General features: G+C 51.7%; 2 protein-coding genes across 3 annotated transcripts in view; both read left to right on the top strand.

The window, feature by feature from the left end:
- The first annotated feature begins 217 nt into the window (after positions 1 to 217).
- Positions 218 to 7,568, top strand: MMP11 (matrix metallopeptidase 11). Its single transcript, XM_004466418.5, has 8 exons — positions 218 to 336; positions 3,516 to 3,718; positions 4,549 to 4,692; positions 4,777 to 4,910; positions 5,035 to 5,276; positions 5,396 to 5,612; positions 5,689 to 5,946; positions 6,750 to 7,568. The coding sequence occupies exons 1-8, from the start codon at positions 232 to 234 to the stop codon at positions 6,881 to 6,883; spliced, it is 1,437 nt and encodes a 478-aa protein (XP_004466475.2). The 5' UTR covers positions 218 to 231; the 3' UTR covers positions 6,884 to 7,568.
- Positions 7,569 to 8,827: 1,259 nt separating this feature from the next.
- The window catches only part of SMARCB1 (SWI/SNF related BAF chromatin remodeling complex subunit B1), a 45,042-nt gene continuing 26,149 nt past the window's right edge, over positions 8,828 to 27,720 (top strand). The window contains exons 1-5 of one of the 2 annotated variants that reach the window (XM_004466420.5): positions 8,828 to 9,110; positions 12,321 to 12,432; positions 14,180 to 14,309; positions 17,510 to 17,647; positions 21,386 to 21,513. In XM_004466420.5, coding sequence (XP_004466477.1) covers positions 9,018 to 9,110; positions 12,321 to 12,432; positions 14,180 to 14,309; positions 17,510 to 17,647; positions 21,386 to 21,513 — 601 coding nt within the window. In that variant the 5' untranslated portion in view covers positions 8,828 to 9,017. Of the gene's footprint in view, positions 9,111 to 12,320; positions 12,460 to 14,179; positions 14,310 to 17,509; positions 17,648 to 21,385; positions 21,514 to 27,720 lie in introns of both variants that reach the window. The other variant, XM_004466419.5, reaches the window with a different exon arrangement.

The following is a 27,720-nucleotide window of genomic DNA, read 5'->3' as shown; positions in this document are numbered from 1 at the left end:
ACCAGGCCTCCGAGACCAGGGCCTTGGCCCATCCCCAGGCAGGTCCCCATCTCTGGGCCCCTGACCCTCCTGGTTCACCTGCCTTCACCCCCACCCACCCTGCGGAGGCCGCCGCAGAAAGATTGTAGAACAAAAGGCGGCGGCGGGCGGGGGGCGGGGCTGGAGGCGGGGCAGAGGCTTATAAGGGGCGGCGGCCCAGAGCAGCCCAGCAGGCCCAGCCGCCCGGGGGGGATGGATTGCGCCGCTGGATTCCGCGGGGCGCCCCCGCGCGCCCTCCTACTGCTGCTGCTCCTGCTCCCGCCACTGCCGCTGCTGGCCCGGACTCTGCAGCTGCCGGTGAGTGTCCGCTGCCTGCCGGTCGCTCCTCTCCAAGGGGCGCCGGCACGCGGGCTGGGCCCAAGGGCGGAGCCGGACCCACGGGGGTGCCCAGACGCGGCCGGTTACCCGGAAAGCTTCCTGGGTCCCCCGTGGGCCTGAGCGATAGTGAGCTTCCCGTTCCCGGAGGTGTGCAAATGGAACGCTTGCCCATCGCTAGGGCAGATGAGGAGGAGTCCAAGCCGGACTCGACCCCCTTTTCTGGGCTCCTGGTGGAGGGGTGGGGGCAGCAGGAGTGGAGGGAGTGGTTACAGGGCTCTAGCCGCAGTAGGGACAAAGCAGAGCAGGTCTTGGGTGGTGTCAGTCTCCAGGTGTGTGGCTGCCCTCCAGGTGTGCAGTGGGATGGGAGGACAAAGTCAGGGCAGGGCTTGGGCAGCTGCAGCCTGGCGCAGCGGGACAAGCCAACTGCTGGTTGTCCGGCCAACTGAGGAGTGTCAGGGGGTGACAGGCAGGGCTCTCCAGGGAGTGGTGAGGTGAGGAGGGAGGCCTGGCCAGACTGGGACCCTCTGGCCAACTACACACAGCTTTGCCTCCACCCAGCCTTGCCCTGCTCTGACTGTGGGAGCAGAAGGGGATAGGGTGGGAGAGGGTGGGTAGGGGGCATCTCAGTGGGGGGCAGAGTCGGGAACCACCTTGGGTAGTGATTGAGTGCATGGATTGGGGCATTGGAGAGATCTGGGTTCCTTCTGTGTGACCCTGGATAAGCCCTTTTGGCCCCTGAACCCCACCACTCAGCCTGGGAACTCAGGGGTGGGGGTCGGGGGGACAGTGCCTGCTGCGGGGCGATCCCTGGAGAACTGCCACCTTGACACTTGTGCAGGGTCAGATCCTGGGCTGGGGGCCAGCTTGGGGCAGGGTCTGGGTCGGGCAGTTGGCTGTCACTCTGCAGACGTCCAGGGAGCATTTGGGGTCGCCTCCAGAGTGTTTATCCCCCAGTTGCCTGCCTGCAGTCAACGGCGCTGGGAGAGCTCTGTAAATATTTATCCGTCCTAGTTCACAGCTTTCATGGTTGATGAAAGTCCCGCGGAGTGCGGGAAGGATCCTTCTTTCCTCCTAGAGCCGGCAGGCAAGAGGCAGGCAAGAGGCGGGACTGGGAAGATCAGGCTTCAGGGTGTGGGGAGAAAACGCTGCTGCCTGCTGCCTGGCTGTGTGACTTGGGCACATTCCTCGACATCTCTGAGTTTCTGGGCAGGGTGGTGCTGCCCTGCCTTCCTCAGACTAACAAAGCACTTCCCCCTCCTCGGTCCTCACGCCAGGGCAAGCTGAGGCCCAGAGAGGGACACAACTCACCTGGCCTTACCCAGTAGTTCCCTAGCCTGGGGTCCCACCCTTTTATCTTCCCTCTAATCAAATGCCTCCCATATTCTGGATTGGAAGTGGATTCAGGAGGTGGCCCAGAGCCTCTGAGCTCCACCAGGGGACTAGGTCAGCCAAGAGAGATTCCTGAAGTGTGTCTGAGGCTTGGTTTGGTGCCTGCCAGAGGAGGGCAGGGCCAGGCAAGCTAGGCACCGACTGACCCCAGAGCCGGCCAAGATTGGCTTCTGGCCAAGGAGGAAGAGAGAATGTCCTAGAAAGAGAAACACTTCTCAGGAACGTGGGTCCTGGCTGACTTTGAATAGGCCAGAAGCTGAGTGTGGGAGTGGGAGGGGGATGGAGTCAGGGAAGTATGATCCCCAGGTCTCGGCCCAGCTTTTGCCTGACTTCCTGTGTAACCCTGGGCGAAGGCCTTGACCTCTATGGGCTCACTTTCTTTCTTCTTCTGGAAAATGGGGTGATGCCTGCCCTCTGATACCCCCAGGGCTGCAGATGAGGCCCACCCCGACCCCCTCGTTGACTCCCAGAACACATCCCATTTTAAGACTAGGTAAGCTGCTTCCTGCCAGGCCGGGCAGCTTGGACAGTCCAGCCCCAGGACCTGAAAGGCCTTAAAAGGAAAACTGAGGCTCAGAGCCATTAAAAGGGTGGGCACCCCCAAAATCCTACTGGCTGGAGGCCTGGGTTCTCACACCTCTGTTCACTTAGTCTCCAGGAGCATGTGACATGGACGAGAGCAAGAGCCACCCTGGTCAAGTCCCTTTTCTCCTCTGGGCCTCCACTCCCCCTTGAAGAGGCATCTGGAAAGCCCCCTTCTAGTGTGACTTTCCACTTTAGGATTTCAAGTCTGGAGTGGTGACAGCACTGGAAGTGGGGTGCTTTTTGGGAGCTGTGGAGAATTGGGCAAATGTAGGTTTCCAAGAGTGGGAGGGGGGCCAGGAGAGCAGCTTCTTCTCTGGGTCAGATTCTGCAGCAGGCATGTCAGACGGTGTCATTAGCCCTTGCTGGGTGATCTTGGAGAGGTCTCCCAACCTCTCTGAGCCTCTGCTTTTCTCAAGCAGGGAAACTTCCTACCCAGGGACTTGCAGCTCTAGGTCTGAGTGGCTCTCCATGGTCCTGCAGCCCCAGCAGGGTTGATCATCTGGTAACTGGCAGGAAGTGGGTCTGAGCAGGCAGGGGGAGGGCAGCTGCTATTGAGCTCCTGCTGGGTGCCAGCCCTGGGCCAAGTGCTTTGCACATATAATTCATCTTCAGATCAATCTTAGGGGGAGTTACCATCATCCCCACTTATCAGGGGAGCAAACTGAGTTTGGAGAATGGTGGGTGTCCTGGGCAAGGAGAGACGGCAGAGCCCACCCAGTCACTTAACTGCGGAGGGCAGAGCGGGGGTGAGTGTGCCTGAGCCTGGTGGACACAGGGAAGGGAGGTGGAAACGAATTTGCTGGTGGTGGGATGGGGTGGTGGCCATGGGTAGAGCCAGAGGAGGTTGTCTGGGTTCTTCGTGCCTGGAGGCATTTCCTCTGAAGCTTTTTGGGCATCCATCCTTGGGAGTGTGTGCAGAGCACAGCCAACTGCTGGCCTTACAGTCTCCCAGTCCCAGTATCCCCGACCCCTTCTCCGAGACCTCACCCAGCCCCAAGTGGCTGGAGTCGGTGATAGGCAGCCAGGGGAAACCGAGGTCAGCCCAGCCACCGGGGCCCTGACATGGGACCCCTTCCCTGGGCCCTTTGTCTGCCCAGCAAGGTGGGGAGCTGCTGGATCACACCTCCAGCTGCAGGTCATGGTGACCTGAGACCTGACCAGGACATCTTGTCTCTCCCACCCAGGATGCCCACCGCCACCACCCCGCACAGAGGGGTTTGCAGCCCTGGCCCGCCCCTGCCACCCAGGAGGACCCCCAGCCCGCCGGCAGCCTCAGACGTCCCCGCTGTGGTGTGCCTGACCCACCTGGTTGGCTCAGTGCCCACAATCGACAAAAGCGCTACACGCTGTCCGGTGAACGCTGGGATAAGACGGACTTCACCTACAGGTAGGGGACAGCAGGACCCCAGACCTCCACCTGTGTGTCAGCCCCCGGAGAGCCCCAGGCCCACCCAAGTGAGATCTAGCAATCAACAGACTGTGTCCACTGTCCCACACGCCATCTGTGACTCCTGACTTAAGACATCCCCATCCCCATCCCCCGTCAGCAGAGTGTGCTGTCAACAAGCCTGATCACCTGTTGACACGAAGGGGGACATGCACTCAGCCCCCTCAGGCTGACCCCGGGACCCTGTGTCTTCACCGCGGACTGACTCAGGCCAGCCCTGGCACCCCATGGCGAATGAGACAGACACAGCCTATTCCTTATGGGGAGTCAGGCAAATTGTTCAGATCTCTGATCACAGCTTGGGGTGCATGCCATGGTGGAGAGGTGGAAACATTGCTGTTTGGGTTTTGGCAACAGTGGCTCCTAATTGGGTGGTCTGGGAAGGCCTCTGGGGGCAGGGGTGTGTGGCTTGATGTGCAGGCTGAGACGCACACATCCTCTGGTGGAGGAGCCAGCCTGGGAGAGACATGCGTCTCATGGCCTTAGGGATGAGGCTGCGGGAACCGGGAACCAGGAGGGGGTTCAAGAGGCCGAGGTCTCCCCGCAGTGAGCGGCACGGTCAGGTCTAGCGCTAGTGTCTCGGGTTCTTTGCACCAAATGGCATCGACACTTATGCACCCAGGCATATGCAAACTCTGTAAAGGTGTGCACGTGTGGCCAGCTGTACCTGAGGCCCAGGCACACATGACCCAGGTCCCGTGTGTACATGCACATGCACGTGCACGCACGCATCCCGGTCCCAAGGCCCAGGCCCTTCCCCCTCCCCCCAGGATCCTCCGGTTCCCATGGCAGCTGGTACAGGAGCAGGTGCGGCAGGTGATGGCCGAGGCCCTGCAGGTGTGGAGCGAGGTGACGCCGCTCACTTTCACTGAGGTGTATGAGGGCCGCGCCGACATCATGATTGACTTCGTCAGGTGAATGGCAGGCTGGGACCCCCTATGGGAATGAGCCCCTCCTGCCAACAGGAACTGACTTTGCGCCCTCCCACTTACCCACAGGTACTCACACGGGGACGAGCTGCCCTTTGATGGGCCTGGGGCTGTCCTGGCCCATGCCTTCTTTCCCAAGACCCCCCGGCAAGGGCAAGTCCACTTTGACTATGATGAGACCTGGACTATCGGGGATGAGGAGGGTAGGTGCTGGGAGACTCCACCCCACTTTCCAGAAGCTTGGGGAGAATGGGTCCCTGAGCTGGGGCCTAGCGCTTGGGTGTCTTGGGGGCAGGTTGGAGAAGCTGAGCCCTCTCCTTTCTCCAGGCACAGACCTCCTGCAGGTGGCAGCCCACGAGTTTGGCCACATGCTGGGGCTGCAGCACACGATGGCGGTAAAGGCCATCATGGCCCCTTTCTATGTCTTCCGGTACCCACTGAGCCTCAGCCCCGATGACATCCAGGGTATCCAGTATCTCTATGGCCAGCCCCGGCTGACCCCCACCCCCAGCACCCTGGCCCCAGGCCCATGGACTAGTGTGGACACTAATGAGATTGCACCACTGGAGGTGAGGCTTGGGAGGGTGGAAGGACAGGAGATGAAGACCCCTTCTGGCCCCCCTACCCCCTACACTCGTCTCTGTGGCTCCAATGTGGGTCTTTTCCTGGCCCCTCTTGCCCACCCCAGCCGGAAGACCCTCCCGATGTCTGCCAGGCCTCCTTTGACGCTGTTGCCACCATCCGCGGCGAGCTCTTCTTCTTCAAGGCAGGCTGGGTGTGGCGGCTGAGAGAAGGCCACCTGCAGCCTGGCTACCCGGCACTGGCTTTCCGCCATTGGCAGGGACTTCCCAGCAACTTGGACGCGGCCTTCGAGGATGACCACGGCCACATCTGGTTCTTCCAAGGTGAGCGGTTGGCCGGGTGGCTCTGTGGTGGCCAGGCAGCTCCCTGGCAGGCCTGGCAGCCTCCTGTCTCTGGCAGGTCATCAGTACTGGATGTACAACGGTGAGAAGCTAGTCCTGGGCCCTGCACCCCTCTCGGAGCTGGGCCTGGTGAGGTTCCCAGTCGACGCTGCCTTGGTCTGGGGTCGCAAGAAGAACAAGATCTACTTCTTCCATGGTGGGGACTACTGGCGCTTCTACCCCAGCACCCACCGCCTGGAAAGCCCCATGCCCCGCCGTGTCACCGACTGGCGGGGGGTGCCTTTTAATATCGACGCCGCCTTCCAGGATGCTGAAGGTGTGTTATGGGTAGGGGTGGCTGGTGGGCAGCGAGTGAGGGAGTCCGGCCATCCCCACATCTGTGCCCCATTTCCCTCCTCCTCATGGCGGGGTAGCGCTGTCCCCTGTGTTGCAGATGAGGAGACAGGTCAGAGAAGTGACAGGACTTGCCAGGTTACCATAACAACTAATGCACAGTGGGGCTGACCCTCCATGCACAGCGCTAAGTTCCTGCCATGTACTGTCTCAGATTCTCAGAACGACCCTCTGAGATGGGGTCTGTTATTGACCCAGTTCCAGGAGGAGCAAACAGAGGCGCAGGCAATGAGGTCTATAAGTGGGCCATGTAGGTGGATGTGGCAGAGCTGGGATTCCCACCCAGGCAGTCCAAGTGCTCTATCTCCTGCTGGTGCCCTCACATTGGATCAGCTGAGATTGTCATCGCAAGGGGTCTTGCACTTGGGCTCCAGGTCTCCTGTGTCACCCAGGATGCCCACCTGAAGTCTGGGTGGGTGGGGGGTGACCCGGAGGTTGTGAGGTTGTGAGGGGAGCGGGGATGTGCCTTCCTGAGAGGTAGGAGTTGGATCTCTGAGGCTCTGGGGGTCTGTCAGGCTAGGTGAGCTGGTGGGTCTTGGGACAGGCCGGAGGGTCCTGGGAGGAGAGAGAACCAGGGGAGGGAAGCTTCTGGAAGGGCCCTCCCCCTGGGGTGTGCAGGTGTTAAGGAACACAGCCGCAGCTGAGGCCTGCCCACCTGCCCCCTCTACTGGGCAGGTGCAGGGTCTCCTGCCCACTGGTCCAGCTCTGACCTCCTTCTTTCCCCAGGCTATGCCTACTTCCTGCGTGGCCACCAGTACTGGAAGTTTGACCCTGTGGAGGTGAAGGTCCTGCAGGGCTTCCCCCGCCTCGTGGGCCCTGACTTCTTTGGCTGCGTGGAGCCTGCCAACACTTTCCACTGACCGTGGCCCGGACACGTGCATGGCTGTGGACTGTGTCTCCTCAGGGCATAGACAGGGCCACTTCCACTGAGACAACAGCAGGGAAGACCATGCAGGCCACGGTCCCCTGCCAGCAACGATTTCAGCTTGGGCGTTACTTGAGGGTGAGGGGTGGTGGTGTTGGGAGCTGGCTCCACCCTGCTGTGCGGGTCACCCTGCTGTGCGGGTCACCCTGCTGTGCGGGTCACCCTGCTGTGCGGGTCACTGTCAAACCCAGCTGCTCTTAGTCACTGCAGGGCTGGGGGAGTGGGAGCGGCCTGGCTCCATCCCTCCTGGCCAGGTTCCTGCCAGTTACTGGTGCTGAAGCAAGGGTGCTAGGGGGCCCCCTGGCCTTCTGTCCTGGTTGAGCAGCTGAGACAGGAGTCAAGGGCCATTTCCTGAGAACCTGGCTCTGCAGATCTGGCTGCCTTCCGGTTGGTGAGCCTGAAGAGCTGGGCAAAGGGTGCTTCCTGCCAGAGACCCTGGGGTCCTGGAGGCCCCAATATACCTCATTTCTGTCACGGCCTGGCTCCTCCCACAGCTCTCATCCCAGCGCCACTTCACTGGGCATCTCTGAAGCCATGTAAAAGTGTATACAGCGTTTATAAAACCTTAAAAAAATTTTTTTTTTAACTGGAGGACTGTCATTAAACACTGTCATTTTCTACGTGCCTGCCTATTGTCTATCTGTGTGCAGTCAAGATGGGGACAAAGCCAGGCCTTGGAGGCAAGAGGCCTGGCTCAGATCCTGGTCTGTGGCTGTAGCCAGGGTCCTAGCCACTCTCTTCCAAGTCTCTGGTTCTTGGGGCTGTGCGCCATGCTCAGGTTTCCTTCTGCTCTAATCCACCATCAGATCTCACTTGGACTTTTATAGTGGCTTCTTAACAAGCCCCTGGCTTCCATGTATACCCCCCTCAATCCATCCTCCACTGATCATGCCACGCCCCAGCCCCTATTTAAAATATTCTGGTTGGGGAGTGGGTGTAACTCAGTGGTTCAGGGTCTGCTTCCCATGTAGGAGGTTCCAGGTTCAATCCCTGGTACTTCTAAAATTGAAAAAAAAACAACAACTCTGTTTTCCCACTGCTATCAGGGCACAGAACAAAACTCATTGCTGCTAGTCTCCCCTTCCTATTCCTCTAGCATCTCTTTGCCCTGACGCCTAGCCCCATCTGTGGCTTCTTCAGAGAAGAGTCCATCACAGTTCCATTTATTCTATTGAACCAAACGGAATTGACAACAGATGCCCACCCACCCCCCCTTTTTTTTTTTTTTTTAACCCATATCGTGGTTCAACAGGATACATTGATTGCTTTGATACTTTTCTGGGGGTCACTTCCCACTCTCGGCTGTCAGTGCCCCAGGGCAGGGTTGTGGAGGTGGGGCTCCCGGCTGCAAGTCCTGAGCAAGGCAGAATTGCAGAGTGGAGGAACAACACACGCCTCCTGCACCAGCCGAGCCGAACACCACGGGGGTCTTTGAACCCTTCCAAGTCCCTGAGCCTTTGCGCGGGCCGGCGCCCATCTCAGTGTTGTCATTCTGTCCATCCCCGCCATCTATCAATTCCCATGAGCCTGTTTATCTGCTCAGCTGCACTGTGCTTTAGGGAAATCGAGAGACTGGCCTGGAGTTTCAAAGCACGGGCAGGCCACTCTGGTTTCCAGACATAGCTGTCTGTCCTACACCCGGCCTTCAGACCCTGCTGCATTCTTCCCTCCACTGGGCTGTTTCAGTCCCGGCTGAGGGACCGGGCAAGCCACAGCCAGAGTCAGGACCTCAGTCGCTATTTCTGTCGGCGAGAAGATTTGCTTTGCACCACCACTAGCGAGGCGGGAAACTGATCTCGGCTTCTTTAAGAGGCCCGCGGGAGCGCGCTCCAGTCTTTTGTCCGGGCGGCGGCGACGCGCGCGTCAACGTAAAGGCCGGAGCATGCGCACCGGGGGCGGCCTGGTCGTCGGCGGCAGCGGCTGAGGAGCTCTACAGTGGCCGCAACGCCCGGCCCGGCCCGGTCTTTGCCTCTCGGCCTCGGCTTTTCTCGGGGCGGCGTGTCCCGGTCCCGCCTCTGTCCTCTAGGCCCCTCGCAGCCCGGCCCCGGCCGCCCGTCTCCGCCGGCGCAATGATGATGATGGCGCTAAGCAAGACCTTCGGGCAGAAGCCCGTCAAGTTCCAACTGGAGGACGACGGCGAGTTCTACATGATCGGCTCTGAGGTAGCCCGCGGCGCGCCCTCGTCCTCCCGGCCCGGCCCCGCGGGAGCCCAGGGGCGGGTCTGCGCGCGCTCCCCGCGCGTCTCCATTCATCGCCTCGGGCGCGCGCGTGGCTGAGGGGCGGGGCCTGGGCGGGCGTGGAGCGGGCCTCTGCGGGCGTGAGGCGTGCGCGTGCCCTGTGGGCGTGGTCTAAGCAGACCCCGCCCCCACGCATCTCGGCGATCTGAGTTCACTTATGCGTTTCGTTTTGGTCCTCCTTTACGCGCCGCCGGGGCTTCGAGCGTCACGAGGTGCCAGTGCTACATCTCCAGCCAGATACACAGAAAATGGGATGCTTCTGTTAGCCCTGAAGCGCATAGGGAAGCTGTATCTCTACCCTTGAACCTTTTGAAATGGTGGAAAACTTTGTAGCCCTTCTCCCCATCGTCTCACTCCCCCGCCCTCCCCACTCCACCCCCCCTTTTGTTTGCTGCCTCTGAGTGGATAGTGAAGGTGTTTTGACATTTCTCTGCAACAGTGGGGGTTTTAACTCGGTATATTAAATTTTGCCAAACTTCCTCAAACGTGCCCCTTTTGGTCTGAAAGCCGTTCCCAGCTTGTATATTTCTTTTACCCCTCTTAAATCCTGGATATAAAATTGAGCTGTGCAAGTGTCAAGCAGTAGAGTCTCTCATGTAAAAAGGTAAATGCCAATCCTGCAGAGATAAGCAATTACAGATTGCCAAGAATTTTCTCTCCTGGTATCCGTTTTCAGTACCATATGCCACTATGTCACGCATGTTTTAAAAAACTTTGTAATTTTTTTCACAATCGAACATAACAGAATAAATAGGGCCTTGTGACAGTCACACACAGGCTTTGAGGACACCCATGATGCCCAGCTTGTCTTAGTCCGGTCAAGTTTTATGAGACCAATGTTGTCAGTAGCATAGGAACGTTAAGATTTACATTTTTCACCAATTTTTGTAAAACACTAAGGGCAGTGTGGGATACGTTCTTCACATTATCACATGGATACTGTTGTTCAGAGATGACTGGGCTGGGACAACAGAGCCAGTGCCTCAGCTCAGGCTGGCCCCATCAGCTGTAAAATGCAGGGCACAGAAGGCTGTTTCGGAGAGTCACTAGACACAATGCTGTGCAGGTTGTTGAAAGAAGAACCTTTACCTAATCTACTGTGCAGAAAAGGCAATCCTTTTGGCATTGACTCAGTATGTGATATTTCTGAAAAGAAAGCCTTCGTTTATTAGTGGAACCAAGTGGAGTCTGAAGTAGCTGAGAAGCATGTGACTAGGCTGGTAGCCCTGCTGTGCCTCTGTGTCACCTCTTAGTATAATGAGATGCTTAACACTAAATGGTCTCTGAGATCTTTGCTTAACACATTTTACTTTCTAGACTGCAAATTTCAGTCTTCTCTTCAGCTCTCCCTGTTGGATAAGAGTAAATGCATGTGAGCCCCTTTATCCTGAGATCCCATCTGTAGGGTCCCAGATTAGAGAGGCAGCTTGCTTTCTTGGGGTCAAAGATCAGCAGTAGTCAGACCTTTGGAGTTCGGGGAAGGGTTCAAGGTCAGAATACTGTCTGTTGCTATCCTGTAGCTCCTAGGATGGGCCCTTCTCCTTGGAAAACTGCTTCTTTATTCAGAGGGGTGGACTAGCCCTTGGTGATTTCATTTACCACCTCGTGTGGGCCTCATGGGGCGTCCTCTGGAGCTGCCTTGGGTGGAGGAGCACTCACGGTTGCTATGAGTGTATGTCCCTCTTCTGCTGTCTGTAGGCCCTGGGGTCACCAAGCCAGAGCTGAGGCACCTTAAGAAATCACCAAGTATAGCATTTTCATTTTACTGGTTAGGGCCCTGGATCCAGAGAGAGCAAAAGCTGGTTCTGGGAAAGCCCAGGAAGCCATTCACCAGTTTCCTGAGTTCTGAAGGGGCTTAGGGCAGGGTTGAGTGCCCCGGAGACCTGTGAGAATTGTAAGGTAGGGCTTGAGCAACCATTTCTTTTCAAAACCTCGTGGAGACTGTCTGCCCTTAGTGGGTAAGGACACACATGGCAAATAATGTGGAGGGGTCTGCTTTTTATAAAAGCCCAAGTGACTTGGGCAGCCGTTCTCTTCTCTCTCCCTGTTCATTGTCTGCTCGTTTTGTTTTGTTTTTTTTTCTTTTAGGAGGCACCGGGAACCGAACCCGGGACCTCCCGTCTGGGAGGCAGGCACTCAACTGCTTGAGCCACATCCGCTCCTCTCTTGCTGTTCAGAAGCTCTGGTGGTCTAGTATGTAAACCTCTAACTGATGATGAATGGAGAAGTACATCTTTAGTTAATAAATACACTAGGTAGCTAAAATGGGAGCGAATAATCGAAGTGGTCCTTAAGGAGGTAAAGTTCAGGGTTGCTAGCTGTCTGACAGATAAATAAAGATATCCAGAAAGAGAAAGTGATTCAGGGTTACAGATGGAGCTGGTCCCCATAACCTAGGTCTCTGGCTGTCCCCAGCCAGGTGACTCTGAAGAATCAAGGAGACAATGGTGTTTTTCTGTAAAACCTTCAGGAAGAGATTTCTTTTCGTATAAGAAGTTCTCTGTTCAGTAGAAGTACGAGTAAACTGAAGCTATTGTTTGGGGAAGTAAGATTTACTAGCATTCTGGTGATTGCTGATAAGTGCTTTTTTAGCTCTTAGGAAAATTCTTTTGGTGTCTCTGGTTTGAGTTTGAGTTACTAAACAAAGTAACACAGGTCACAGGGGAAATTATCCTGCATCTGTAGAAAATTAAAAGACCTTTCTGGTGTTTATTGCCTAGTAAAATATCAAAGTCTTGTTCTTAACATAAAAGAAGGTCTTGAAGACCTTACATTTCTGGAAAGTGCCAGAGTTCTTTGGTCCAAAATCAGAATCCCGGCGAGCTTCTTCATGTACTCTGGGTGACCCAAGGGGGCAACCATGGGCTCATGGGGAGTCTGGTTAGGCCTCTCAGAAGGTGACCCTGTTGTTAGAATGCAGACATCACCGCTGCCTCACAGGGCAGATGCGGGCCAGATGTGCACTACCATTGAACCTCAACGTCAGCGGAATGTGTTTTATCATCACCGAAAGACTGGCACTCGGGGGCCAGACGTGGGGCCGGCTGTCACATATCCAGCGCAACCTCCGTGCTGGACCCTTCCCTCTGCAGTGAGACCCAACCTTCATAATGAGCCTTCTTGCTTTACTCACAGGTGGGAAACTACCTGCGTATGTTCCGAGGTTCTCTTTACAAGAGGTACCCCTCGCTCTGGCGGCGGCTAGCCACTGTGGAAGAAAGGAAGAAAATAGTTGCATCGTCACATGGTAAAAAAACAAAACCTAACACTAAGGGTGCGTCTTCACGAGGGTTTGTAAACCTGTTTCAAAACCACTCGCTTTTGTCATTGAGATAAAACGTTTTCAACCCAGAGCGTCTTCACCGCAGCCCAAGTCTCAGCCTGGCAGGGAGCATCCTAAGGGCCATGCTGCCCTGGCCAGCACCCGCTACAGCTCAAGCAAGACGGCGTCTTGAGCTAGCTCACCAGCGGTCCATTCTTCCGTGTTTTCAGTAGGGTCCGTGGGTGTGTGGGAGGGGTGGGACCAGGCCGGTAAGTGGGTGCTGTGAAGACAGGCTGGTCTCAAAACGTTTTAGGAATGCCGCGGTGCTCTGCCATCTGCCGTGGGCGTCTTGACGCCGTCATCCTCCATGCAGCCCGAGTAGGGGTGGCGGCCCCACCTCCCGCTCCCCTCTGGGTCTTTCACCGCTTGCTTTCCAGAGCACATCCATCCTGTAGTTTCCTCATTCCGGGCAGACAGTGTGCTAGAGTCTGTGCATGGCTGTGCTTGTTGTGGACGTGCAGTGTGCCCACACTAGCAAATTAGCATGCCTCGGGCCACAGGCAGCTCTGTACAGGGCCAGAAGATGCTCTTCAGGCATCAGAGTCTCCAGCAAGAGAGACTTCCCTGGGTACATTCGAGCACAAACCCAGCAGAGCCATCAGAGTTTTGGTCATGTGGAACTGCCTCCTCAGGAGAGCTGCTTTGGGCCCTCAGGCAAAGACCCGGCTGTGTAACTGCCTCCCTGGGGGCACCTTGTAGAGAGCTGCCTTGGGCCCTCAGGCAAAGACTTCTGCCTGAAGCTCTGGATACGTGTGTGTTGCTTTGAAGTCTGTCCAGTTTGGTTGTGTCTGTAGATGCTGCTGTGGTTTTGTCCATTGGGGCCAAATAGTGGTTCTTTTAATCCAGGAGCCGGAGCTTCTTTTTTATCTGCTGCTATAACATTTCCACTTAATTGCTTAAAAAAGATTCCTTTCTCCCTTCACAATGGAACACCAGTCACTAACACAGTGAGTTCCTAGCTTTGTTCCCCTCTGCAAGTTCCAGAATGAGGTCTTGGTGACTGAGCCACCTTGTGCTTTGGAGATCTCGTCCCCATAACTGCCTTATTTCTGCAGGAAAAGGGTAGCAGCTCCTGTCTGTGGTTCCCTAGAAGGGCTATGGGGTCAAGTTGCCTCTTACCTGTCCTGCTTTCCAAGCAGCTCCTCTTGACTGATGCAGGGAGAGCAGTCCTTGTTTGGTGTGAAGCAGCTCTTTCAAACTCTCTGGGCTCTTGTTTTAAAAGAATGCATTTGTCATCTTTCATTCCATGTCTCCACTCTGCTTCGTGTCGTGGATCGCAGTGGTGTCAAACCTCCTCCCTCTGGGGCTGTTGTTCTGGAACCTTCCTTCCCTCCTGAGAGGGGACCCTGAAGACTCCGTTCTGGAGTCTCAGCTCATGTGGCTGCACTGTGCTGTCGCTGCTGGTGCACAATTGCCCCTGTCCCCAGAGCCAGAGCTCCTTGGACCAGTGAACCCAAACAGCCCTTTTGGTGTCACTACCTGGTAGGTTTTGTGAGCCAAGTGCTCACTGCAGGTGGCCCTTTCGGACAAGGCCAGCACGCGGCAGTAGTAAGTTTGACACCTCGCTTTTCCTACCTCCTGCACGCAAGGATCCTTAATGTGCTGCTCCCACTGGCTGTCTGCTTGCTGCTGCTGCCAGCAGGGTGCTCACAGCCACACCCTTTGCTTACAGATCATGGCTATACCACCCTGGCCACCAGCGTGACTCTATTAAAAGCCTCGGAGGTGGAAGAGATTCTGGATGGCAACGATGAGAAGTACAAGGCTGTCTCCATCAGCACAGAGCCCCCCACCTACCTCAGGTAATGCACTCCTGGCCCAGGTGCCCATGGAAGGCCCGCTATTTAAGGTGCAGTTTGCTTTTTCATGCTTGAGAACTGGGCATAAGTGGAACCAAGATACTTCCAACACTTTTTCCACTGTGCTTCCAGACTGTCTCAGCCAGGTTTCTAAGTTTCTTCTGTGTTCCTTGGAATTTATAAGAAGCATAAGCAAAGTCCTCAAGGCCGGAGAGTCATTAGGAATACTTTGAACATCTGGTCCATTTGTCTGAAAAATTAGTGGCCCAGATAAACTCACAGAAGAGTACTTACAGGAAACTGAGAGTCTGGTGACAGAGGGGGATGTTGCTATGTTACATAAAAAGGCTACTCCGATTTATAAGGAAAACTTGGATTCCCAGTAGATAAATAGGAGAAGGATGGGCACCACCAGGAAAGAGACTTTCTGCCCTTGTGTATCATTTTAAAAATTCAAAGGACCCCCCCCAAAAAAAAAAACAAACAGTAAAAAAATTACACAGAATTGGGGACAGGGTGATAGAGTGGCCTGCCCATGGTCTTTTTGAAAGCATTGGGATGTAAAACTTTTTTTTGTTGCTGTTGTTTTTTGATCCAGTAATTTCACCATGGTGAATTTGACTCAAAGAAAGTTTAAAAGAACAGAAATAAAATCATGTGTACAGAGATGTTCTTTGTAGCGCTGTGAATAATAATGAGAAATACGGCGCCGCCTGGGCATCTGGCCTTAGGGAAATGCTGAGTCAATGACAGCGCTAGTCTCCCTGATGTGTTAGACCGAACTCTCAGAAATTTTGATAAAGCAGACTCTGCTGTAGCCCAAGATTTGGTTCATGTGAGTGAGATGAGCAAAATAGAAGATAGCACCTATTTCCATAATGCTTTATGCTTTCAGCTCAAGAAAACGTGCATTTATATGTATAAAAACTGGAGTGCATTAAGGCCTCCCCCCCAAAGCAAAGGAAGGATTATTATTCAGAATGATGCAGAGAAATTCTTTCTTTCCAGAATCCCAGTCAACTTGCTATGATTTAAAAAAAAAAAAAAGGTGGCACTATCCAACCTGGCCAGGACTATCCGCATGAGTGCTGCAGATTCTTTTTCCCCTGAGGGAGGCAGTAGGAACATAGGTCCTTCCCAGGGAAGTCTCCGAGGGCAATTAGGTACATAAGGACAGGGCTTTGAACTCTGTACACATCAGCTGGGAACCTTTTATGGGGTGGTAAATAGTTTCCTGATGATTGTGTCATATGAGGACCATCTAAGGAAGAGGAATCTGTTAGCCTGGAGGTCAGAATTGCAGCCACAGGCTAGCAGTGCAGGGGAAGCGGATTTGGCAGCTCCACACGTGGGAAGTGTGTGTTTATCACTATCAGCCCAGCAGGAGGATCCGGTGCCCTCTGCCCTGCTTCGTTGCCGGTCAGCTCAGATAGAGGCCAGGTGCCTGCCTTGGGGCTCTCAGGAGGTTCTCACGGAGTAAAGGCAGGCTGATTGATTTTTGTGCACAGCTGAGTGCACAGATGCATGCTCCCTGCATCTGTGCACCCCTTGCGTTCATCCAGCTGAGCAAGCAGGAAGGCGTGGGTGGCATGTGCCAGCAGACAGGAGGATGGACGGAGCAGTGCAGATGAGAAATGAGAGACTGCCGCTGAGGGTTCAGCTCCAGACTCTGGGAGGGCAGCAGATCGGAAAGGAGCTGAATAGAGCTGAGGTTCTCAAATGTAGACCCAGCTGCACAGAATCATAAAGAATCCATATTCCTGGACCCTACTGCAGAGAGGTGGGGTTCGCTTGACCTGGGTGGGGCTCGCTTGACCTGGGTGGGGCTCGGGGATTTATTACGTACATTTTGTACTCTGAGTGAGTCTCTGCAGCCAGGACTAGGAACCACTGGCCCACATAGGCTGCAGTGGGGGCCCCAGCCTTACTATTCCAGCTCTTATCCCCTTCCCTAATTAGCTCCCACTTCCTCATTTCCCATGTCTCAGGTCTAAGGCCAAAGCTAGTCATAAGGCTGCAGCAGGACCTGCAGTACAGGGGACTTGATCTAATCCGGGCCAAATTGGGTACGGTAATCCTTGCCTGGCCCAACCTCCTCTCGGGGCACTCCCAGACCTCTACATCTGAGGTGCCCGTGGCCCCAGATAGAGGAAAGTTACAGGAACCAGGACCCAGGCAGGTCTCAGCAGCTGCCTCCACTCTTCACCACCCCATGGAAGGTATAAAGTCTGGCTTCTCAGGCTTCCTCAGAGGGCAGGAAGTTGGTTGATTGTTAGCAGTTTTCTCTGCACTATAACAAGTAAGGAAGGAGATGCTGTGTCAACACTGGGGATAAAAAGATGAATGAGGGACAGTCACCCTCATGTTGATCACGATCTCACCAGGGAAGAAAGAACCCAAGGGTGGTAAAGAACTGCATGGACTGTAGTGGCAGCTCAGGTGTCTGGCTCAATGGGTCCAGTCCTGGAACCACAGCTTAAAATAGCTTAGAGCCTTTCCTCGTAGAAAACACAATCCTCAGTGGGATTACCTGTCACTTTTTCTAGAATGTATTTCCCAATCTGGCCTGGAAGCTCAGAGGCCCTCTCAGGACAGTCCACACATCCCACATAAGAGTCTGGTCACATCTCCCCCTGCTCCAGACCCTCGGGGACTCCCAGCCCCCTGCTGACTAAAGCTGATTTCTTAGGGCATGTGTGAGATTTCCTCTCTGTGGCCTGGGCTCCTCCTGTGTCTCCAGCCTAAGCCCCTGCTGGGCCCTCATCCTCACACTGCCTGGTCTCTGGACTGCTCTCAGCTCTCTCTTCCCTCTGCCTTTCCTTTGTTGACCATACCCAATGAACGTGTCCCCTCTTCCGGGAAGCCTTTTCTGTTGTGTCTTTTCCCCTGGAAGGGCCAGTTTCTGCCAGAGGAGCATACTTAGCATTTGGTGTAGTGCCCCACGGCCTTGGGTCAACCTTGACTGGAAGCTGCTCCGCGGTAGCTGGCATGCCTCGGAGCTCCTCTCCTAGCCTAGAGCACCTCTGGGTGGGTGTTGGAGAGAGCCTGGGATAGATACTCTCACAGAGTTGGGGTGCACAGAAGCCCTCAGCAAGGGTCTTGGAGCCCAGTGGGGTGTGGCAGGGATCCACGTGTGTAGATTGATGCTTGGTGAACTGTCATGGACTCCTACACTGACTGGGGGATTTCCCACATTTTCCCAGGGAACAGAAAGCAAAAAGGAACAGCCAGTGGGTGCCCACCCTGCCCAACAGCTCCCACCACCTGGATGCCGTGCCATGCTCTACAACCATCAACAGGAACCGCATGGGCCGGGACAAGAAGAGGACCTTCCCTCTCTGGTGAGCGTGCGCCATCAAGCTTGGCCACTTTTCCTCAGCTGGCAAGGCCTTGCCACTGGGCAAAGCCTGGCACCTTCAGTCTCGCCCTCTCTGCCACATTGTTCTTTCTTAGTTCTCAGCCATATTTCAGTCCCCTTTCTGGAAAAGCACTCTGCTTTGAACTTGCATTCCAAAAAAAACTACCTGGCCTCCTCCTGCAAATGCTTTTTTCCTTTGGTGTCCAGGATGCCCCAGTCTCTGACTTTCTCCAGCCTCCCCAGCTCTCCTGATTGAGTCCCTTTTGCCATTTGTTCTTCATTTCCCCTGTACCTCAAGTATGGCTCCTTTGGAGCATGGCCCTTGGACCTTTTCTCTGCCAGTGTTTCTCGCTGCTTTTAAATGCTATCCATTTGATGCCTACTGCCTTAGTCTCCTGGGCTACTGTAGCAAATGGCCACAAACGGGGGTGGCTCAAAACCACAGAAAGTTATTCTCTTCCAATTCTGGGGGCCAGAAGTCCAAAATTAGCATCCCCGGGCTGAGATGCTCTGGAGGCTCTCAGGAACACTTACTCCTGGCCTCTCCGACTGTTGGTGGCCACTGCCTCCTCCCTTGGCTTGTGACTGCATCACTGCTTTCTGCTCTGGGCACGTGGCTTTCTCCTCTCTGTGCCCCCACCTCAGCCTCCCTCTTATCAGGACACTTGGGATTGTGTCTGCGACTCGCCTGGGCAATCCAGGGTCATCTCCCCATCTTAAGACCCTTGACTTCACCATACCTACAGAGAACCCTCCCACCCCTTTTTTTTCCCTTGCTATATAGATTATCATTCACTGGTTCCAGGAATTAGGGCTTAGATGTCTTTGGGCAGGGGGATATTTTTCAGCCTCCCATATCCACAGTCATCTTTCCAGCCCATACCTATCCCCTAAACACCATCCCCAGAGGCCCCACAAATCTGCATGATGTCTCCACTTGGGTATTGTTCCAGTTTGCTAGGCTGCTCAACACAAATCCCATGAAATGGTTCGGCTTGAACAATGGGGATTTATTTGCTTGCGGTTAGAGTCTGGGAGAATGTCCAAATCAAGGCATCATCATTTCTTCTTCCCAGAGACTGGCTGCTGGCAATCCTGGGCTCCTCTGTCACATGGCAAGGCACGTGGCGACATCTGCTGGTCTCTCCCTTTTCTTCCCGGTTTCAGGGATTTCAGCTTCTTGCTTCCGTGGCTTTCTCTCTCTCTCCTCTGTCTCTGTTTCTGTCTCTGTCTCTCTCTCTGAATTCATTTCACGTATAAAGGACTCCAGTAAGAGGATTAAGTTCCATCCTGGATGAAGGCTACCTTAACTGAGGTAGTCTCATGAGAAGATCCTATACTTAAAAAAGGTTTAGGGGAAGCAGACTTGGCCCAGTGGATAGGGCGTCCGTCTACCACATGGGAGGTCCACAGTTCAAACCCCGGGCCTCCTTGACCTGTGTGGAGCTGGCCCATGCGCAGTGCTGATGCACACAAGGAGTGCCGTGCCACACAGGGGTGTCCCCACGTAGGGGAGCCCCACGCACAAGGAGTGTGCCCCGTAAGGAGAGCTGCCCAGCACGAAAGAAAGTGCAGCCTGCCCAGGAATGGCACCACACACACAGAGAGCTGATACAACAAGATGACTCAACAAAAAGAAACACAGATTCCCATCCTGCTGATAACAGCAGAAGCAGACAAAGAAGAACACGCAGCAAATGGACACAGAGAACAGACAACTGGGGCGGGAGAAGGGGAGAGAAATAAATTTAAAAATAATAATAAAATTAAAAATAAATAAACTTAAAAAATAAATTAGGTTTACACCCACAGGAATGGATTAGATTTAAGAACATGTTTTTCTGGGGTACAGATGGTTCCAGATCACCATAGGTATCTCGCCTTATGTGTTGCCTGCCAGCTTTTTAATCCCAGAGAATGGTAGTTCCATCCTTCCGGTTACTCAGGCCCAAAATACTGGAACTCTTCCTCCACTCCTTTCTTTCCTCTCACACCACAAATCCAGCCTCAGCAGCTTCCCATTTGGTTGGACTTCCAAATATTGGAATCAGACCACATGGCGCTTGCTGCACTCCCCCTGCCCTGGTCCTTCTCCTCACCAGCTCTCACTGGATGTTTGCAGCAACCCCCGACGAGCCTCCCAGCTTGCACCCCCACCTCCTCCTGGCTGTTGTCTGCACCACACCTAGTGTGTGCCTCGGAAACACAGTGAGTGCTTCTGAAGATCCCATCTTACTCAGAGGAGAGCCAGTCCTTGCAAGGGCTGCCAAGCCTAGCTTGGCCTGTGCTGCTGCCCTCAGCCACCTCTCCTCCCTCTCTCGGCCTCCTCTCCTCCCTTCCTTGGTTTCCTCTTCTCCCTCATTTGGCCTCCTCTCCTCTGTCCCTCGGCCTCCTCTCCTCCCTTTCTTGGCCTCATCTCCTTCCTTACTCAGCCTACTCTCCTCCCTTCCTCAGCCCCTTCTCCTCCTTCCTGGGCCTCCTCTCCTGGGCCTCCTTTTCTGTTCTTAGCTTCATCTCCTGCTGTCCTCTGCTTCACTCACTGTGCTTTGGGCACAGTAGCCTCCTTTCTGCTTTCAGACACACCAAAAACTCCCTCCCCAGGGCCTTTGCAGCTCCCTCTGCCTGGAGCTCACTTCTTGCCAACATTTGCGTGGCCCACCCTACTTTCCTCCTGTTTCTTTCTCAGCGTGGCATTCTTTGTGAGGAATAGCACCTCGTTCCCTGGCCCTCCTGCCCCCTTCTTGTTTCTCCATAGAACTTGTGTCTGCCAGGTTACATTTGTATGTTTGTTACTGTCTGGTTCCTAAGCTCCTTGAGGGCAGTTCTCAGCTCTCTCCTGTTCTGCAGACGTCCCTCAATTTACCCCTGTCATCCAGCACCTACTGGCCAACCTTCTGCCTCTCTTCATAAACTACAGATTTGATCACATAACTTCCTTGTTCAAAAATCTTTATGGGTACTTGAAAGTGGATAAAAAAGGAAACATTATGTTGCATTTATGTGACCACAGTTATAAATAGCTTTTTTTTCCTTTAGAAGGTGCTGGGGATTGAACCTGGGACCTTGTACATGGGAAGGAGGCACTCAAACCACTGAGCCTACTCTTCTCCAGTTATAAATAAAAGATCTTTCTGGGGCTCCCTCAGGGTAGAGGCCAGATTTCACAGCTTGAAATGAAAACCCTTCTGCACTCTGACCCCCACATAGCTTTCCAGCATCCCTTATAGCTGCTCCTCATGTATAATCTTCACTCCACCTTCAGTGGTGTGCTTGAAGCTCCTCTGGTTTTCTGCCTCTTGGCCTTTGCTCAGACATTTTCTCCTTTGGAACTATCCTTCCCTTTTCCACAGCTTTCTAAGAAAGCCCTGCTAACATTGGGACATAAATCTCCCTACCTTTGGAGCATGTCTGGGCCCTGTTCCCCTGCCTAAGGCAGCAGCCCCTCTCCAGTCCCTGCTTGTCCATGAAGCAGGGAGTTCTGTCCTACCACTTGTCATTATGGCCCCTTTCACCTTGTTAGACTGAGGCCTGGGGCCCTGCCGTCCTTGTTTCTATTCCCTTGGTAGGTAACAAGCACCAGGAACATATGGGTTTTTCCTGTTGAGCCAGGGATCTGGTGACCAGTGGTGCAGAGAGGGATCCTGAAAACTGGCATCCTGAGGGCCTGGGCCTCAGGGAGCCATGGTGCCCCCTGCTGAGTGTTGCCACCTTTGATTTCCAGCTTTGATGACCATGATCCAGCAGTGATCCATGAGAACGCATCTCAGCCAGAGGTGCTGGTGCCCATCCGGCTAGACATGGAGATTGATGGGCAGAAGCTGCGGGACGCCTTCACCTGGAACATGAATGGTATGTGGAGTTGGACACTGCTGGGCCTGCCCTGCCTTGGCCAATTGTGGGTTCTGAACCGGAAATATTCAGAGCATTGTGGTAGAATTTGGAGGGTGGGGACTCCAGGTCCAAATCCTGGTTCTGCCACTGTTTGCTGCGGGCTTCCTTCCTCATCCTTGGAGGCTGTGTGAGGAAAGTATCCGGCAGGGGCAAGCCACCCATCCATGTCGCTCAGATGACGGTGGTGATCCTGAGCAGACCTGGGTCCAGCAGCCTAGCCATCTCCACTGCCCGGGCCTTCTTCCATGACCCCATATGTGCGTTTTCAGGCCTCTCTGCCATCCCCTTGATCAGGGGGCCTTTCCTTTCCCTTCCTGTGGGCATCTGCATTCTTTATGTCCTGGGTCAGATGCCATCCCTTTTCGCCCTCCCTAGGCCCCCAGAGTCCTAAAATGATGCTCCATATGCAGACACACGTGGAAGGGTAAGCTTGGGGGGGGGGATATGTGTACCCAGGTGTTTAGGGTGTTGATGCTATCTGGGAAGGAGGATTTGGCATGACCTTTATTTTCTTCTTCATTTTTGTCCTGAATCTTTCAGACTTTAGCCAAGGAGCATATTTATTACGTTCATACAGAAAAATAGTGGATAGCATTTTTAAATGAATGAGAGTTTAAAAATCACCAGAATCTCACCACCCTAATATTTTCAGTTTTGTGTTTCCCTTTCCATTCACTTGACATGCATACATATTTAAAATAGTTGTAAGTATAGTGCAAGTGTTTTCTTTTTCACTTGTCATATGTATCTTCCTAGTTTCTTTCTTTTTTTTTTTTTTAAAGATTTATTTATTTAATTCCCCTCCCCTCCCCCGGTTGTCTGTTTTCTGTGTCTTTTTGCTGCGTCTTGTTTCTTGTTTCTTTGTCCGCTTCTGTTGTCGTCAGCGGCACGGGAAGTGTGGGCGGCGCCATTCCTGGGCAGGCTGCTCCCTCCTTCGCACTGGGCGGCTCTCCTTATGGGTGCACTCCTTGCGCGTGGGGCTCCCCTACGCGGGGGACACCCTGCGTGGCGTGGCACTCCTTGCGCGCATCAGCACTGCGCATGGGCCAGCTCCACACGGGTCAAGGAGGCCCAGGGCTTGAACCGCGGACCTCCCATGTGGTAGACGGACACCCTAACCACTGGGCCAAAGTCCGTTTCCCTTCCTAGTTTCTTATGTCTTCATGATTGATACAGAAATTTTCATTGATGCATTGATGATTTCATTCTGCATTGGGGCAGAATTTTTCATTACCTCAGTTTGCTGCAACTTCCTCTGATATTAGCAATTCCCACATAAATCACTTATCTGCTTGCAACATTTTTCTTCCAGAAGCAGGTACCCTGGGGGAGGAATGTGTGTATAGTTGTTAGTATGTGATTGCATTGTACTTTTTGGAAGGATGAGGATGTGTCCTTGCATCATCTCCAGTAATTGATTGGAGGGACAAGCCAGAGCAAACTACACCAGGTCTCCCCCACGGAGGAACAAGGCCTGTGAGCTGGAGTGCCTGCCCTCCAGCGCCTACCAGATCAGCTGATGTGAAAGGATGTAAGCAAGGGATTCCAGGAGGCTGGGGATAATGTAGATAGAGGTCTGTGCAGCATACTTGACATCCAAACACAATGCCTGGGACAGCCTGTTGGGGGCTGAGCCACCACCAGTGATACGTGTCATCGGCCACCTTTGCTGAATTCCTCACTTGCCTAGGCTGCCCCATGCTACTGGGTGACAGTTGTTTGCTAATTCATCTCTTCCTTTCTCTTTAAACCCCTTGAGGTCAGGGACCTTGGTTAGGACTTGGCCCAAAGTAAGAAAATATCAGCAGTTGTTTAAATTGAATCATTAGATGTATTATTACCTTGCTTTCTATACAGTGACACATAAAAAGTTTCTGTTATTTATTTATACTTGAACTTGTTCCTTGTAAGGTGTTTTACCTAAGGATGCACAGTATAAAAGCATAAAGCAAACTTTTGGAAAGATGGAGGATTTTAAGGAGGTGTGGAATAACTTCTTTCCCAGAAAAAATAGCTTAGCTAAAGGACAGGTAAGGACTGTCTGGAGGGCTGCTCTGGGGGCTCAGGACTCCAGGGGAAGGCAAGCTACCCAGAAGAGAGGGGGCAAAGGAAAGAAGTCTCAGCAGGCTGCTAGAGCAGTGGGTGCACTCCCTCCACCTGTGGAGCAAATAGCAGTCTACAGACTGTAGTGACTGTGTGCTGCAATGGCTGGGTACTGAGGGGTTTGCAAGGGTCCTCTTCCCCAAGAAAAGGGAGAGGGAGGAACAGAACCTACAGCAAATTCAGGTTTTGGCTGGTGAACTTGGTGTGCTGCCTTGGGGAGGTCACACACTTGCAGGCCTGGTGGGGCCATGACATTGTTTGCCCGGAGAGCCTGCAGCAAGCTAAAGATAATTAGCTAGATAATTTGCCTTCTTAAACACCCTCCCTACTGCCCTGGGGTGATTTTTGAAGAGGCTGAGTGAGGGAGGGTGTGGCTAGCCAAGCCTGGAGAACACTTCTGAGAAAGTTTGCTTAGGAGGCTTGGTAAACCCTGAGGACTTTGCTTTTGCACAGCCCACCTGCCTGAGGAGTTACAACTAAAGCATTCTACCCTAGCACTTGGGGTCTGAGCTGAGAGGTCTGAGCAAAGAGCAAAGAGCGTCATCTACTGGCCAGACCAGAAAAATGCATGAAAAATGAAAAAAGAAAAAGCAAGCAGGCATCTTTACTGCCACCCTTTCCAAGCCCCTTGGAAACTGGCCTGCATCCAATTACTGGGTTCTTAACCCTGATTTGAGCAGTTAAATAGAGGCAGTCCTAAATATCTAGAACAGATTGGACCAGAAGTCAAAGAACAGTGGTAGCATTAAGTTACTTAACAGTAAATCCATAGGCAAGAGAGAGAAATTAGACATCGGCTCAAACTCAGCGTAAGAATTAGATGCCTACCAGGGTTCAAACCCGGGGCCTCCTCCTGGCCTGTGTGGTGAGCTGGCCCACACACAGTGGTGATGGAATTCTGTGCCACATATGGGTGTACCCTGCGTAGGGGAGCCCCATGCGCAAGGAGTGCGCCCCCGCAAGGAGAGCCGCCCCACGTGAAAAAAGCACAGCCTGCCCAGGAGCGGCACCGCAAACACGGAGAGCTGACGCACCAAGACGACACAACAAAAAGAGATACAGATTCCTGGTTCCGCTGACAAGAATGCAAGCGGACACAGAAGAACACACAGTGAATGGACACAGAGGGCAGACAACAGGGCGGGGTGTGGGGAAGGGAGAGAAATAAATAAAATCTTAAAAAAAAGAATTAGATGCCTCGACATCAGAAAAAATTACAAGCCATGCAAAGGAAAAGGAAAATGTGACTCAGACAAAGGAATATATCAAAGCTCCAGATGAAACACAGGACTTGAAAGAACTAATCAACAAGGTTCATACAATCTCCTAAACCAAATCATGGAGTTGAAGGACAACATAGCTCAATAAATAAAAGACATTAAGAAGACACTGAGTAAGCACAAAGAAGAATTTGAAATCTTGGATAGAAAAAGAACAGAGGTCATGGGAATTAAAGATACAATAAGTGAGATTAAAAATACAGTAGAGGCATACAGATTTGAAATCATGGAAAAAAGAATATGCAATGTAGAGGAAAGAACAGCTGAAATTGAAGAGAAGGAAGAGCAGAGAGAGAAAATAATGGAAAATATTAAGCAGGGCCTCACGGAGTTGAATAACATGGAACACACCAGTATACATGATATGGGAGTTCCAGAAGGAGGCAAGAAGGGGAAAGGGAGCAGAAAGAGTATTTTATGGTAATAATGGCTGAAAATTTCCCAATTCTCATGAAAGATGTGAATATGTGTCCAAAAAGCACAGCCTACTCCAATTAGGATACATCCATATAGACCTACCCCAAGACACATAAATGCAGAATACCAAATGCCAAAGATAAAGAGAAAATTCTGAAAGCAGCAAGGGAAAAGTGAAACATTACATAAAAGGGACATCCAATAAGGCTTAGTAAGGATTTCTCTTCAGAACCCATGGAGGTAAGAAAGCAGTGGTATGATATAATTATGGTAACTGCCAGCCAAGAATTCTTTATCAAGCAAAACTCACCTTCAGATAGGAAGGTGAGTTTAAAACATTCACAAACAAACAGAAACTAGAAGAATTTGTAAAAAAGAATCCACCTTTGCAGGAAATATTAAAGGAAACCTTAGAGCCTGAAGAAAAAGATAGGAGAGAGAGGCTTGTAGGAGAGTATAGAAGAAGAAATAGCAGAAAAGATAACCAAAAGAATAAAAAGACTGACAAAACTAAGATATGACATATGAAAACCAAAGAATAAAATGGTAGAAGTAAATAATGCAGTTTCAGTAATCATTGAATGTGAATGGATTATACTTCCCTATCAAAAGATATATGCTGACAGATGAATAAAAAATCATGGGCTGTCCATAATGTTGCCTATTCATGAGACTCACCATAGACCCAGGGATATAAATCAGCTGAAAATGATAGGTTGAAAGTTATTCCACATAAACAGTAACCAAAAAAGAACAGGGATAGCAATACCAATATTGGACGAAATATTTTATTGTTGAATTGTAACATCTCTTCATTTATCCTGGATATTAAACCCTTATCGGACATGTGATTTCCAAATATTTTCTCCCATTGCATTGGCTACCTTTTCACCCTTTTGACAAAGTCTGTAAGATGCAAAAGTGTTTAATTTTGAGGAGGTCCCATTTCTCTATGTTTTATTTTGTTGCTTGTGCTTTGGGTATAAGGTCCAAGAAAACATCACCTACCACAAGGTCTTGAAGATGTTTCTCTACATTTTCTTCTACTTGTTTTATGGTTTTTGCTTTTATGTTTAGGTCTTTGATCCATTTTGAGTTGATTCTTGTATTATAGGGAGTGAGATGGGGTCCTCTTTCCTTCTTTTGGTTATGGATATCCAGTTCTCCCACACCATTTGTTGAAGAGGCTGGTTTGTTCCATCAACATGAACTTGGTAGGTTTGTCAAAAACCATTTGGCAAGTTCACAATTTTTATTATACACTTATTGTTTATATATGTGTATATATAAATGATATAAAGATAATAGGATGGGTTGGGAGAAAAATACTTTGGTTAACAGTAATATTTTGACAGTGTTCTTTAATCATTAGTTAAAAATGTTTAACAACAATGCAAGGTATTGGTAGTAGGATGAGTTATAAGAGGCCTGTGTGATGTTATATGTGTTTATTTTGTAAGTTCCCAACTATTACTATATACTTATGGTTTATGTATATTTATATATGAATGCTATACGTCAATAAATTTTAAAAAATTAAAAAAAAAAAGCCATTTGGCCATAGAGGTGAGGGTTTATTTCTGGACTCTCAATTCTATTCCACTTATCCATGTGTCTATCTTTATGCTAGTAACATGCTGTTTTGACCACTATAGCTATGTAATATGTTTCAAGGTCAGGCAGTGAAATTCCTTCCGTATCACTCTTCTTTTTAGGAGTGCTTTTGGCTATTCAGGTGCACTTTCCCTTCCAAATGAATTTGGTAATTGCCTCTTCTATTTCTGTAAAGTAGGCTATTGAAATTTTGATTGGTATTGCATTGAATGCATAAATCAATTTAGGTATGATGGATGTCTTCATGATATATAGTCTTCCAATCCATGAACACAGAATGTCTTTCCATTTGTTTAGGTCTTTTGAAATTTCTTTTAGCATTATTTTGTAGTTTTTTGCATGTAGGTTCTGTACTTCTTTGGTTAAATTGGTTCCTAGGTATTTGAGTCTTTTTGTTGCTATTGCAAATGTAATTTTTCCCCTAATTCTTCCTCAGATTGTTCAGTCTTAGTGTACAAAAACATTACTGATTTCTGCATGTTGTTCTTGTATCCTGCCACTTTGCTGAACTCATTTATTAACTCAAGTAGCTTTGTCATGGACATTTCCGAATTTTCTAAATGTAGGCTCATGTCATCCGCAAAGAGTGAGAGTTTTCACTTCCTTTTTTCCTATGTGAATGCTTTTTAAAGTTAATTAATTAATTAATTCAGTAATTCATTTTTGTCTAATTGCCCTAGCTAGAACTTGTAGTACAACGGTGAGTAACAGTGGTGATATTGTGCATCCTTGTTTTGTTCCCAATCTTAGA

Source organism: Dasypus novemcinctus, unplaced genomic scaffold, assembly GCF_030445035.2.
Source record: "Dasypus novemcinctus isolate mDasNov1 unplaced genomic scaffold, mDasNov1.1.hap2 scaffold_274, whole genome shotgun sequence".
Taxonomy (NCBI): domain Eukaryota; kingdom Metazoa; phylum Chordata; class Mammalia; order Cingulata; family Dasypodidae; genus Dasypus; species Dasypus novemcinctus.
This window is presented reverse-complemented; position numbering and strand designations above follow the sequence as displayed.

What these genes read in the sequence shown, in the direction of transcription:
- MMP11 (XM_004466418.5), top strand. Translation starts at nt 232, where the DNA reads ATGGATTGCGCCGCTGGATTCCGCGGGGCGCCCCCGCGCGCCCTCCTA. An exon ending in AAGACGGACTTCACCTACAG is followed by an intron (nt 3,719 to 4,548) that starts GTAGGGGACAGC and finishes CCCTCCCCCCAG; the next exon opens with GATCCTCCGGTTCCCATGGC. An exon ending in GACTATCGGGGATGAGGAGG is followed by an intron (nt 4,911 to 5,034) that starts GTAGGTGCTGGG and finishes TCCTTTCTCCAG; the next exon opens with GCACAGACCTCCTGCAGGTG.